This window comes from Bos indicus, chromosome 3 (assembly GCF_029378745.1).
Source record: "Bos indicus isolate NIAB-ARS_2022 breed Sahiwal x Tharparkar chromosome 3, NIAB-ARS_B.indTharparkar_mat_pri_1.0, whole genome shotgun sequence".
In the NCBI taxonomy this organism is placed as follows: domain Eukaryota; kingdom Metazoa; phylum Chordata; class Mammalia; order Artiodactyla; family Bovidae; genus Bos; species Bos indicus.
The window spans coordinates 106789263-106801912 of NC_091762.1; the positions used below are offsets into that span (position 1 = coordinate 106789263).

The following is a 12650-nucleotide window of genomic DNA, read 5'->3' on the forward strand; positions in this document are numbered from 1 at the left end:
TTCCTGATTGCCCTGGAGAGGTGGGGACCAGCAGACTGGCTGGAAAGGCTCGCTTGGGAGAAACCAGCAGGAGGTGATTGCTCACCCTGTCCTGTGCAAGGGCTGCCCCAGAAACTACGCCATGGTGATCACCTGTGAGCCTTGTACAGGTGGCAGCCTGAGCCTCAGACCTGGTCCAGGTTATCTGAGCTACTGGCCAGCCTGGTGGCCATGCCCTCGCTACCTTCCTTCCTTCCCATTGCTGCAGATTATAGGGTTGGGGGCCCACCACCACCCTCTGGGGAAGGAATAGTGAGCCCTGGTTTGTGAGTAACAAAACCTAAGGCAGAAATCAAAGGCTACTGAAAATTATGTTCCCAAGGAGTATTTAATAACAGAAATGTTCAAGATATGTCCTAGATTGAATGATTTAGATCACTAGCAGTGCACAATCCTAACTGTAAAGTAACCCATGTATTATGTAAAAAGACACATATGCCGCGGAAAAACGACTGCAATGATTAACAATGGTTGTCTCTGTGGTGAGATTATGTGTTTGTATTGTTTTTTATTTTCAAGAGCATCCCCGACATGTGTAATATTTTTGAAAGTGAGAAAAGAGGGCCAAATGCTTGTTCAAGGCTTCCCAGTAAGAACAAAAACCCCAGAAAGTTTCCCCTTGAGCTGCACTTGCGCGCAGGGCCACAGGAGGGGTGGGGGTGCAGTGCTGCCCCGTCCTCAGGAGAGACAGGATCAAGCTGTCACGGCCAGCTGGGACCCCCTCCACAGATGGGGGGGTGGTGTGCAAGTCCACACCTCACCCCAGGAGATTACCAAGTTTCTATTTTTTAAGGAAAAGCCCAATGAGTACAGTAGCACTTCCAAGGACACATTCTGGGAGGGCTGGGTTTTAACAGGAAGGCACTTCGGGGAGACCCAAATTTGCAAGTTCATTTAAAATAAGGCCACAAAGAATACTGTTCATTCAGCACACGTGTGCAGAATCAGTGCCAAGTGCTCCGGACAGACCTGATCCCCACGCTGGCTCCACCAGGGCAGAACCCGTGGCGCAGTCATTCTGCAGAGAAGGAGTCGCTGGCTCTGAGGTGCTCGAGTGGTCCCATCAACATGAGGCACAGCCAGGATTTGTTGCTGGCAGGTCTGCTGGCTGCCACAGCTACCCTCTCCTGTCATCGCCTCCTTTCCTATGAAATTGTAGGGAACTTTTTGAAGCATGTCACCCACCTCCCTACATAGAGACACAAGAATTGGGTTTTGTCCGATGAGCTGATGTCTGGGCCAGGCTGGCTGTACAGTAATGAGGATGTGCTTGGGGTGAGGGGGACAAAGCAGTGCCCTCCCAGGCATGGGCCCCAGGCACCGCTTCCTTTGCGCCCACCCTCCCCATCTACTTTGCTGCCAGTGGGCCTGAGTTGATCGCCCTTATTTATGCTTCTCATGTGCAGCCTGAAATGTGACCTGCGCTGCCAAAGGGAACCAGGTAAACGAGATGGCCCTGGTAACTAGCCACTGCCACGTCATCAGTTTTCTGTCTTTAATTACTGCCCTTCTCTGCAGCCTTTTTCTGTTGGATTTCATTCGGTGGCCACGTGGATGGCTGAGGGTGGTAGAAGTGTCAGGAAGGCCTCAACCACTGGACTCCTGACTTTACCGCACGGGAAGGGAGTCGTGTCACGATCCTTGTGTTCCTTATGTTCCGCACCTCCGATGGGCAGGGCAGTCACATCTTCCAAACATTCACTTCATAAATTTTCCTGGTGCCTCAAACCATACCAGGTTATGTGCTTAGGCAATGAAGAAACTTAACACTGGCATCTGTCAAAAGTTTCCAGGCCTCCACTGCCCATGATGTTGGGAGGAGAGAGCTCTGAATGAGGCCCTGAAATAGCAGGCTTCAAGTCTCAGGGCCGCTGGGCACTTAGACCACATCTTGGCTCTGGGAGAGGAGAGGCCCAGAGTTGTAGGTGGATTCTCCAGCCGGAAGGGCCTTTGGAGATGTGAGAGTCCTATGTATGTTCTTTTGTCAGAGACAGGAAATAGAAGCCTGAATGGAAGGGCATTTCCCCAGACATCAGGCACGTCAGTGACTGAGCTGAAGCCAGAATATGGGTCTACTGACATTTGTGCTGGTACTTGGTCCTCTTGCTGCCAGCCTGAGGTCAAAGCCCCAGACCAAAAGGGAGATCACCGTCTTCCTGTGTCCATGGAGGGGTCTCTTCCTGTGCACTGGCTCCCAGAGCCCCTCCCAGGTCCAGGCGGAGAGGCTGCTGTCCTGAAGCAGGGCCCCTCCTCCACCCCCGCTGCGCTCCCAGAGCCCCTCAGGGCACAGAGTAAACTCCAGGGGTGTCATCCTGGGCTGGGCCTGTGGGCTGGGGCAGGTTCAGGATCTGCTTTTAATGATATTTTGGGGTTCCGGCAGCTGGGTTCTGTCTGGTCCACCAGGTAAATTACAGGCTTACCAAGTCAGAAATCAAATAAACACTCCAGGTGGCCGCTCTAAGAAGAACAGTGGTTTCCGGGAACCTCCCCACCCAGCTCGGCCTAATTGCCGCCTGTCACTCCCCTGGCACCCGGGCCTTTTCTTTGGCTCACAGGCCCCAAGAAACAGGACGGGGCTCCAGGGCGCACAGGGTGACTCAGACTTGTGTGATCAGCCTCTGGGCGCTGGCTGACGCAGTGCCCACCCTGGCCCTGTGCCTGCGTGCACTGGATTGCTCCTCAGTGCGGCAGGAGAGAAAGCAGTACACCAGGCTCAGGGCTGCTGGCTGCCTGGAATCGCATGCTGAGCGCCTTGAGGCCCTGTTCAGGGTCTGTGGAAGATGGTGACTGATGGCCGTGGGCAAGGGGCTCAGCTGTGACGTCTGTGCTGTCAGCCTGGACCTCCCTGCAGCTGTGCCCTTGTTTGTGCTAAGAGTTCACTTCATGTGTAAGTGCAGAGCACGACACAGAGAGATGGAGGGACCTGCAAACCTCCAAGGTTCACTGCTTCCCTGGGGGCCACACCTCTTCCCCAGGCAGGAGACGTCCCCACCAGGTTCACCCCCAAGCAGAAGGCCCATTGTTCCTTCCCAAAGTGCTAACTGCCCAAAGGCCAAGTCAGGAACCACTAATACACTACACCCAGAGGATGTGCACCTCTGGCTGCGCTGTGCCGGCAAGGAGCAGACCCACACCCAGACCCGTGGTGAGTGGAGCAACCCCTGGCTGCTAGCCTCAGGCTCCAGGTGCTCTCAGACCATCCTGGGTCGCACGCAGTAGTAAAGGGCTGGCCAAGGACAGGTCCTAAGATGGGACTTCTGTGCTGACCGCAGCCTGCATCAGCCACGTGGGGTTGGGTGGGACAGGCTACCACACATCCCAGGGCAGGAGGCAGAGGGCCTGGGTAGGACCAGCCCCTGGCAGGATGTGGGCAGGGGTGGGGGGGGGGCCTCGCCGCCGCCCTGCCAGAGCTGGGACGGCGCTGGGGGTCTCCGAGCCCCCGCCCCCGCGGAGGGCCGGCCGGTGGGGGCGGGGCCTCAGTGGCAGCCGCAGGCGCGGACCACCATGTTGCGGTGCTTGCGCAGGATGACGTTGTTGCTGCTGTCGTAGTAGAGCACGGAGGTGGCGCTCAGCTTGGTGGGCGCGCAGCACGCCTTGGGGACCGCGTGCGGCTTCAGCAGGTGCACCTGGCGGGGGCGGGAGGGGGCAGCGGGCAGAGGCGTGAGAACCTCGGGCTCCTCCCGGGACCCCCGTCCCAGCGCCCAGCTCCTGCCGCCTGGGGCTCCGCCGCTGGCCCCTTCCCAGCTCCATCTCCTCCCCGACCCCCGCACCCTCCCCCCGCAGCCCGCCGGGCAGGTGCTGGCCTGAACTCTGCCCCGGCCCCGCCCCCTTGACGCCCGCCCTGCCCACTGCCCTCAGGCCCAGACTGAGCACCGGGGGCTCCTGCCACAGCCCCTCCCCTTAGATGGGAGAACCCTGACCCTGCGGATCCCCCGCACCTGTGCCAGCGCCGGCCTGGCGCCGCTGCGACACTGCCTCCCCCTCCGCCACCCCCTCTGCCCCTCCTCCTTCCCTGATCGCTTCTGTAACATCCCGCCTCGGGTCCTGTCCGCATGAGCTGTTTCTGGTCCATCCGCCCCTCAGGGCTGGGAGCCGGTGAAGGTCCCTGTTACACCTCTTAATGCCCAGTCTTCCAGGCTCACCCTTGAGGTGTCCAACACCACTGTTTCTCAAACCTCCACCCTTGTAACAACTTCCAGACAGGGATTGTTCTGGATGGATGACCGCTGGGGACACAGGGGCCGAGTCACCTGTATAGTTGCTTGGCTGAGGTTGCACATAAGGCTGGGACCCGACTCAGAGAGGGGGCCGGGAGTCCCTGCTACCCTCCTGCAAACAGCTCTACCCCTGAAAACAGCCTGTCTGAGGGAGCTTCTGAAGCCTCCACACAAATATTTATGCAGAGACTCAGGCAGGATGAGCTGCAGTTCATACTGGACCCCTCATCCGGTTGCCACACCCCCCAACTCAGTCGGGGCCTGAGAGAAAAGGGAACCTGTATCCATTCAGCAGGACCTCCCACCCTTCATGGGAGACTGCTGAGCAGGACCTGGATGAAGTCATCTGAAGTGGGGGTGAATGTCAGGCACCCTGGCCCCTGGTACCCAGAGCCCAGCCTTGTCCTGGGAGGCCCAGCTTGGATCCAGCCTGCTGCCAGGACTGTCAGCCAGGCACCAGGCTGGCCTGGGTAGGGATGTCCAGCCAGACTGGGCTGTGGGGATGCTGCTCCCCAATTTCCCAGTCTCCACCTGGGGTGGCTGGGCTTGGCTTTCAAAGGCCCACATGAAAGAAACCAGGCGACACTGCCCACCTGCACCACCCATGAGGCTCTACGTGGCTCGAAACCCGGGAGGGCTTTTCCTAGGTTAGGACAGCACCACAGGGGCACAGCTGTTCTAGAAGTCCATCCTGGACCAGGCTTCACCAGGTGATCGACAGAGAGGACAGCCTTTGTTCCGTCTGTACCAAGAGACTGATCTGGAGTCTGATGTGCCTTTCCATTCACGTCACTTTAGAGCCCCGTGGCAGACCAAATTGGAGGCTCTGAAACTTATTGGCTGTGCATCATTCAGGAAAAGTCATGCCTCTGTGGACCTCAGTTTTCTCCTCTGCCAAATGGGTATAATGGTGCTATTCTCCCTTCCAACACAAATGTATTTCAGACACGTGCCTTGTGCCAGCTCTGCCCAGGTGGAAAATACAGAAATGTCTCAGAGATGGTCGCCACTTTCATCCTCAGCAGGACAGGAAGGGAGACAGGGGAACATTCCAGCAAACACCCAGGACCCCCGAGAACAGTACAATAGTCACAGCAGCTGTCCTCACTCTGGGAACAGGAGCGCTGGAGACCGACGCTGGCTGGGAAGGACCCAGAGACAAGGCAGCAGGGCGAGCAGGAGCTGGCCTGGCCCGGGGCGGATGAGGAGACCCTGGTCAAAGGAGGGAGGTGAGGGCACTGGGACATGGGCTGGGGGACACTGAAGAGGTGGGTAGGCCAGTGAGGGGCCCCGGGTCACAGGCCAAAGGCTCAGACTTCTCCCCAGGGATAAGGGGTGCCACGGGGAGGGGGTTCCTGGCCCAGAAGGAGGTGGTCACATTTGTGCTTTAGTGCGACCCTCTAGCTGCTGTGTGGGGAATGTGGGGGGTGAGGCTGGAGGGACCCACTTCCTCCTCTTCAGCCCCAGGACACCCCAACCACCATCTCACCTCCTCCCTCCCACCCAGGCTCCTCTTCCTCCCCAGGTGTCTCCCACCTCCACTGTCCCCCCAGAAAATCTCTTCTGCACTCACGACTCGGAGACTCCAGATTTGCACCCCCCGCCCTCAACTTCTCACGTAGGGTCCTGCAGGGCCTCACACACATGGGGATGGAAGCAGAATCGCTGATTCCCTCCAATCCGTTCTTCCACCCAACACCTTCACTGCCCCCTCCTCGTCCTGGGGGAGGGTCTCACCTGGAGGCCTGGGTTCCTGCCCTCCTGCCTCCACTGTCCACATCTCACCCCACCAGGTGCCTGGTCCTCCTGTGGGGACCACAGCAGCTCCTCATTCCTCCCTGCCTCCTCCACCCTTGACCCCACGGTCTGTCCTGCAGCTGCCAGAGATGCTTCCAGAGAGTGCCCAGATCAGGCCCTGCTTCTCTGAAATCTACTCCAGCCCCTCAGTTTACTTGGGATTAAATCTACCACCTGCCGAGCCTGTGGGAGAGGCCCTGCCCGCCCCCACATCACCTCCCTCCGTCCTTCTCCCCTCCAAGCCAGGGTCCTTGAGCCCACCCAGCTCACTCCAGTCTCCCCCTCCTCAGGGGACCCACCGTGGTGGCTGTCCTTTATTCTCGTGTTCACTGACAGCCTCCCCAGAGGGCAGCCGCTGCCTTGACAGCACCGAGCACAGAGCTGGTGCTCCCTCCTGCTGACTGACAGCTCAGGGGCTGAGGGGCGGGGCTGCTGCAGAGCCAGGGGACCAGTCCGGTGAGGGGCAGCGCCGTCATCACCCTGTGCCCCCCTCATAGGGCAGAGAGAAGCCCACACACGGCTCATCACCCCTGAGATTCTGCAAGGAAGGTGGCTCCTGGAGGAGGGGGTGTCCAGCAAACCCCACGTGACCACTGGGAAAGGAGGCATTACCAGGCGTCCAGGCTGCTTTCTTAATTCACTCACTCTCACTCTGGCAACACCTTGAACAGCCTCTAACTAGAGTGCCCAGGTCAACGTTCTACAAATAAGGCTCAGCACACACACACACACAAACCACTGCAAACACTTAGCAATAAGCAGCCTCAACCATGTTCCTACTAGAAACTTCCAGCATTTAAAGTTACCCCAGACACCAGGGCATCAGAAGATCTGTAGAAAGACAAAGAGCAAGAGGGACCCGGAAGAAAAACAACAGGAGAGGACCGGGAGGGGAAGCCGAAGCCAGAAGGGCACAGGGCAGCCCGCGACTCTCGTGCAGGGAGAGGACAGAACCTCCACGTGTGTAACTCAGCCCGACCCCCAGGGTGTGTGTCCCCCAGGAGGCCAAACTCGACAGTGAACGCGGTGCACATGTGTGTACCTGGGGCACGGGTAGTCGTGTGGGATGCCCACCGGTCATGAACGTGCAGTGCCTCTGACCACCAGCAGGCAGGCCCACCCCATGGATGTGAATGTCCCCCGTGTGGACATGGAGTGCACACGTGTGTATGTGTGCACACCAGTCAGCAAGAGCCTGCTGCATGCTGTTCAGGTTCGTGGGACGCAGGGTCTCCATACACAGTGGCCATACAGGGACCTGTCTCTGTACGGCCGTGGGATTTCACTGCACGTGCAGGCTGGGTTTCCACGTGAAGAAGGCTCGCTGACACAGCAGTCCACGGTCACCTCCTGGCTGCACGCCCCCTCCCCAGGGCGAACCCCTCCCCCAGGTGTCCGGGCAGGAGGGCGCGGTACTGACCAGGGACTGCAGGATGGCGTGGTTGGTGGCGTTCATGCAGGAGTCCAGCGGGAAGGAGCACTCCCCTTCACAGTAATAGGCTGAGTAGCCTTGGGGGGCGATGACCCAGTCCTGGGGGGTAGTGGGAGAAGGTGAGTCCCATCCATGTGCCCTCCCAGCTCTTCATCCAGCACCTGTCACAGCACAACTCAGGGCTGCCCCCTCCCTCCCTCAGCCTCAGGACAGCTCCCGGGGCAGAGTGCCACACCCCCCAGGTCAGACATCCACTGAAGTCCCTCGGTGAACAGAGCTGGACACGAGCTCCGTCCCCTCCACACGCCGTCAGCGTGCAGCTGCGTCCTCCCCCGCTGCCCCCAGTCACAGCCCCGCCAGAGGCACTGCCCACCCTGGCCTCAGCTTCCCTGCTGCAGCTCGGACATTTTATGGCTGAGGACTCAGTCTCCATAGTCATGGTTTTACAAAACAGCCCTTTTCCCTTCTCCCTTTAGAGAACTTGGAAAACAGAGGAAAATAAAGACAAAGTTCTCTGTGGGTCTACCTCCCCTGGGACACAGGTGGGGACAGTCATTTTGGAAAGGAGAGTCGGAACTCACCAGCCAGCCCAGGTCCTGGAAGCTCACGTACAGCTCGTGCCGACGGCACACCTGCCGGCCGTGGGAGCCGTGGACGTTGTCTGCAGGGACACGAGGGGCAAGGGCTTTGCTGGGCTGCTGTTCCCAGGGTGGGGGACGCCATGAGGCGCACGTTTGTTGAATAATAAATGCTGGGAAACTAACCCATTTGGTCTCATAAAGCCCATGTCTGCAGCTCTGCTGGTGCCATGACCCAGTTCAAGAACTTTCGATGGCTCCCTCTGGTGGCAGTCACTTCACACTCAGCCCAGCCTCCCCTGACTTTCAGCCTGTGGGGTCCTGATAATCCAGTAAAAGCCCCGGGGGCCCTCGGCCATCCAGGGGCCCCTCCTCCTCCCCCCCCCCCCCCCCCCCCCGCCCCGCTCCGGAGTCACCCCGACCTCCCCCGCCTCTCCTGCCATGCCCATTCCGCAGGACATGTGCTCCCATTAAGGTCAAGCAAAGGCTGGCTCCCGTGAAGGAAAGGGCCCCTGGTGGCCTTGATCCTGCGGGGCTCGGCCTGGTGGGGTGACCTTCACACAAACGCCTGGACCCTGCAGGGGCCCCTGGTTCTGACAGAGACCAGGGCGAGGCCTGCTGAGCCCCCGAGGGCAGAGAAGGGACTTTGGGGCCGCGGGGGCAGCAAGGGTGGATGCTCAGAGCCCTGGAGACTGTGGGGGGGTCGCTCCGCAGGGGGCAGGGCAGAGGGTGTCAGGAAAGGCGGCGGGGTGACCGTCGGCCTGACCGCGCTGAGGCCAGAGGGGCTCCGTCCCCGCCTCCGTCCCCAGGCTCACCAAAGATCCCCGGCAGTTTGTTCGGGGGCGGTAGCTCGTTGGTCCTTTTCGGCGGCCTCCTCTTCAGGGGCCTCACTGCCCGAGGGGCTCGGGCGGGGCCCGGGCCGGGGCTCGCCCTGAAAAAGGTGACCACGAAAGGCTGTTTGGAGCGCGGAGCCTGTCGCCCCAGCAGACCGGCCAGGCCAGGATCCACACTGCGCCCTGAGATGGAGAGAGCAGAGAGGGGTCACTCAAGGGCGGGCACTGCGCAGGGACACAGCGGGGACCTCTCTGGGCGGGCCAGGAGCTCAAGGCTGAGGCCTCGGGGGGACCCACTGGGCCTAGGTTTCCTCTCTGAAGACCCGAGTCCCCAGTCCAGCCCCAGCCCCTCAACCTCCCTGCCCGCTCTCCCGCCTCCCCACTGCCGGAGCCAGCGCGTCTACGGGGTGGGGGAGGGCCTCGTGAGCCCCGAGTCAGAATTAGCGATGATTGAGGGCGTCTCTGGCGGTAACAGCGCTTTACAGCTTTCAGTCAGTTCACTTGAGGCTCTCAGCCGGTCTTCACGGTAACCCTGAAACCATCATTTCACTGAAAAACAGCCGCTCAGTGACGGCCCAGAGCCCCACTGCTGGGGACTCTCAGAACCAAAGTTCCCACCTCTGTCCTGGGGCTCGAGCTCCCACCCCATCCTTTCTGGGGATCAGTGTAAGATTTACAGCCCTCACTGGGGAAGGGGCGGACTCAGTGCCTGCTCTTCTGAGCACCGCCCAAGAGCAGGCTGTTCACGTCCCCTGAAGGCCCCAAAGGAGACCCCAGGCTCAGCAGGTGGAGACATTTACCCCACGTCCCAGAGTTGGGTTTCAGTTCAATTCAGTTCAGTCGCTAAGTCGTGTCTGACTCTTAGTGACCCCATGAATTGCAGCACACCAGGCTTCCCTGTCCATCACCAATTCCCGGAGTTCACTCAGACTCACGTCCATCGAGTCAGTGATGCCATCCAGCCATCTCATCCTCTGTCGTCCCCTTCTCCTCCTGCCCCCAATCCCTTCCAGCATCAGAGTCTTTTCCAATGGGTCAACTCTTCGCATGAGGTGGCCAAAGTACTGGAGTTTCAGCTTTAGCATCATTCCTTCCAAAGAAAGCCCAGGGCTGATCTCCTTCAGAATGGACTGGTTGGATCTCCTTGCAGTCCATGGGACTCTCAAGAGTCTTCTCCAACACCACAGTTCAAAAGCAAACTCGGCGCTCAGCCTTCTTCACAGTCCAACTCTCACATCCATACATGACCACAGGAAAAACCATAGCCTTGACTAGACGAAGCTTTGTTGGCAAAGTAATGTCTCTGCTTTTGAATATGCTATCTAGGTTGGTCATAACTTTTCTCCCAAGGAGTAAGCGTCTTTTAATTTCATGGCTGCAGTCACCATCTGCAGTGATTCTGGAGACCAAAAAAATAAAGTCTGATACTGTTTCCACTGTTTCCCCATCTATTTCCCATGAACTGATGGGACCAGATACCATGATCTTCGTTTTCTGAATGTTGAGCTTTAAGCCAACTTTTTCACTCTCCACTTTCACTTTCATCAAGAGGCTTTTTAGTTCCTCTTCACTTTCTGCCATAAGGGTGGTGTCATCTGCATATCTGAGGTTATTGATATTTCTCCCAGAAATCTTGATTCCAGCTTGTGTTTCTTTCGAGTTGGGTTTAAACACGTGCATCTAATTCCAGAGCCCAAGTTCTTGTCCCTTTATGTCCTTAGCCACCAGGTTTGTGGTTTAAAAAGGAGGAAAAAGAGAAAAGGCTGCAGGCAAAGACATGCTTGGGGCCTGAGTCTCAGAGAAGTGACACTTGTAAAAGTGGAATTTTATTCATATCAGCTTAAAGCCTGAGGATGCAGGAAAAACACACTGATTATCCCTGGAAAAGTCAACTCCACCAATAAAACTATATTCCTGTACCTCATTGTATTCCCAATGACTTCTTTTTTTTTTTTTTGTCAAAGCAAAGTAATGACTGTACAGAAACTTAGAAAAAATATCACCCATAAATCCCTCCCCTACTGCAACACAACATTTTCATTTTCCTGGGATATTTTCATATGTTAATTTAAATCGTGAGCATAACAAAGAATTCTGTATTTACTCCCAACTTTTTTTCCACATTAACTTTTTCTCCATTGTTAAGTCTTAACTATGAACATTTCAAATGTCTTCCCTTGTGGCTCATCTGGTAAAGAATCCACCTGCAATACGGGAGACCAGATTTGATCCCTGGGTTAGGAAGATCCCTTGGAAAAGGGAAAAGCTGCGCATTCCAGTATTCTTGCCTGGAGAATTCCATGGACTGTGTAGCCCATGGGGTCGCAAAGAGTCAGACATGACAGTGACTTTCACTACTTTCACTTTCTTGAGACGATATAGCTTAATATTTACATATTAGTTCATCTTTAGACATTTAGGTTATTTACTGGTTTCATTATAAAGATGAGAATATGACAGAATGTCTTCGTTTCTTTCCTTGTGGGATTTTTAAAGGAAATATAACGTAATCATGTTAAAAACAGGGACATGACTACAGGTTATGTTTCCTAAAATACAGGACCTAGCGTCCCACTTCCATGTACATTTCACCCCAGTGTTGAAATAGTGATGCACAGTCATATATATACATGCAAGTATATGTGTGTGCACACGTGTGCATTGATACAGCGAGTGTACATATATACAGATACATAAAAATATGTCTCCCATTAGTGAGTCTTATGATCCTCCACTGTACACTACAAGTCAAGGACATTGACTGCCCCAAGCACAGCCTGGCTCAAAGGTCAGTCCTTAAACATCTGTGGTTTAGCCCCAAGTCCAGGGGCCAGAGTTGACTGAACAACTAATCAACCAGAGACTAACTTTGACCTATGACATCACCTGCCACTACATGCACTGGGCTCATGAGCAGAGCTGCCACTCAGGGATGACCCTGCTGAGACAGGAGCTGACACTGAAGCGGCCCAGGGAGAAGCCATTCGGGGAGTTTGGGTCACGACAAGTGAGGGTCACAGGAAGAGCCGGCCCGTGAGGAGGCGAAGCCACAAGACACACAGCAGCCCCTCCGCAGAGGGAAGGGCCCCGAGGGCACTAGGAGGTGGCCAAGGAGTGACATAGGAAGGCTGATGGCTGTCATCCATGCAGCACTGGAGTGGAGCTCCATGCCCAGCGGACATGTGGGGTGGCCTTGGCCCAGCAACCCTCCGGGCCTGTGTGTGCAGCCCCCTGTCCTGTGAGTTCCTGGAGAGCCCTGTCCATAGACGGGCCAGGGAGACCTTGGGTGACCCAAGGCTGGGCTCACTGTAGGCTTCTCTTAGTGCAACTGTCTGGTATTGGGGTCTCCTGGGCACAGAGAGGGGGGGGGTCACAGGGCAGGCCTGGACTGTCCAGGTGGTGGCGCCCAGGCTGCCTGGCTCTGGTAGGACCCTTTCGAGAAAGCAGAGCGGCAACTCCAGGAGCCTCTGGGACCCAGAGTCCCTGCTCTAGACCTGAGCTGTGAGAGTGCCGGCAGGCACGCCGTCCCTTGGCAGGGGGCCCTCCCCCACTGCAGGCCTGGATGAAGATGTGGTCTTCTGGGCCAGGCGGGCCCCGGACACTTCCACCCTCCCCCATGTTTGAGTCCTTCCCATCAGGGTCTGGGTGTCATGGTAGCTCCCCTGCCTGTCCCATCCCTGGGGACTCATCCCTCTCCCCCTGGGCCAGGCCAAGATCGCTCCCATCCCTCCCCAAGGCCTTTTTCTGCCCTGGG

General features: G+C 57.2%; 1 protein-coding gene across 1 annotated transcript in view; it reads right to left on the reverse strand.

Moving 5' to 3' along the window:
- Positions 1-375: 375 nt before the first annotated feature.
- Positions 376-12650, reverse strand: part of BMP8A (bone morphogenetic protein 8a) — a 43809-nt gene continuing 31534 nt past the window's right edge. The window contains exons 4-7 of the mRNA XM_070786783.1: positions 8879-9079; positions 8067-8146; positions 7474-7584; positions 376-3665 (exon numbers count right to left, since the gene is read on the reverse strand). Coding sequence (XP_070642884.1) covers positions 3516-3665; positions 7474-7584; positions 8067-8146; positions 8879-9079 — 542 coding nt within the window. The 3' untranslated portion in view covers positions 376-3515. The remainder of the gene's footprint in view (positions 3666-7473; positions 7585-8066; positions 8147-8878; positions 9080-12650) is intronic.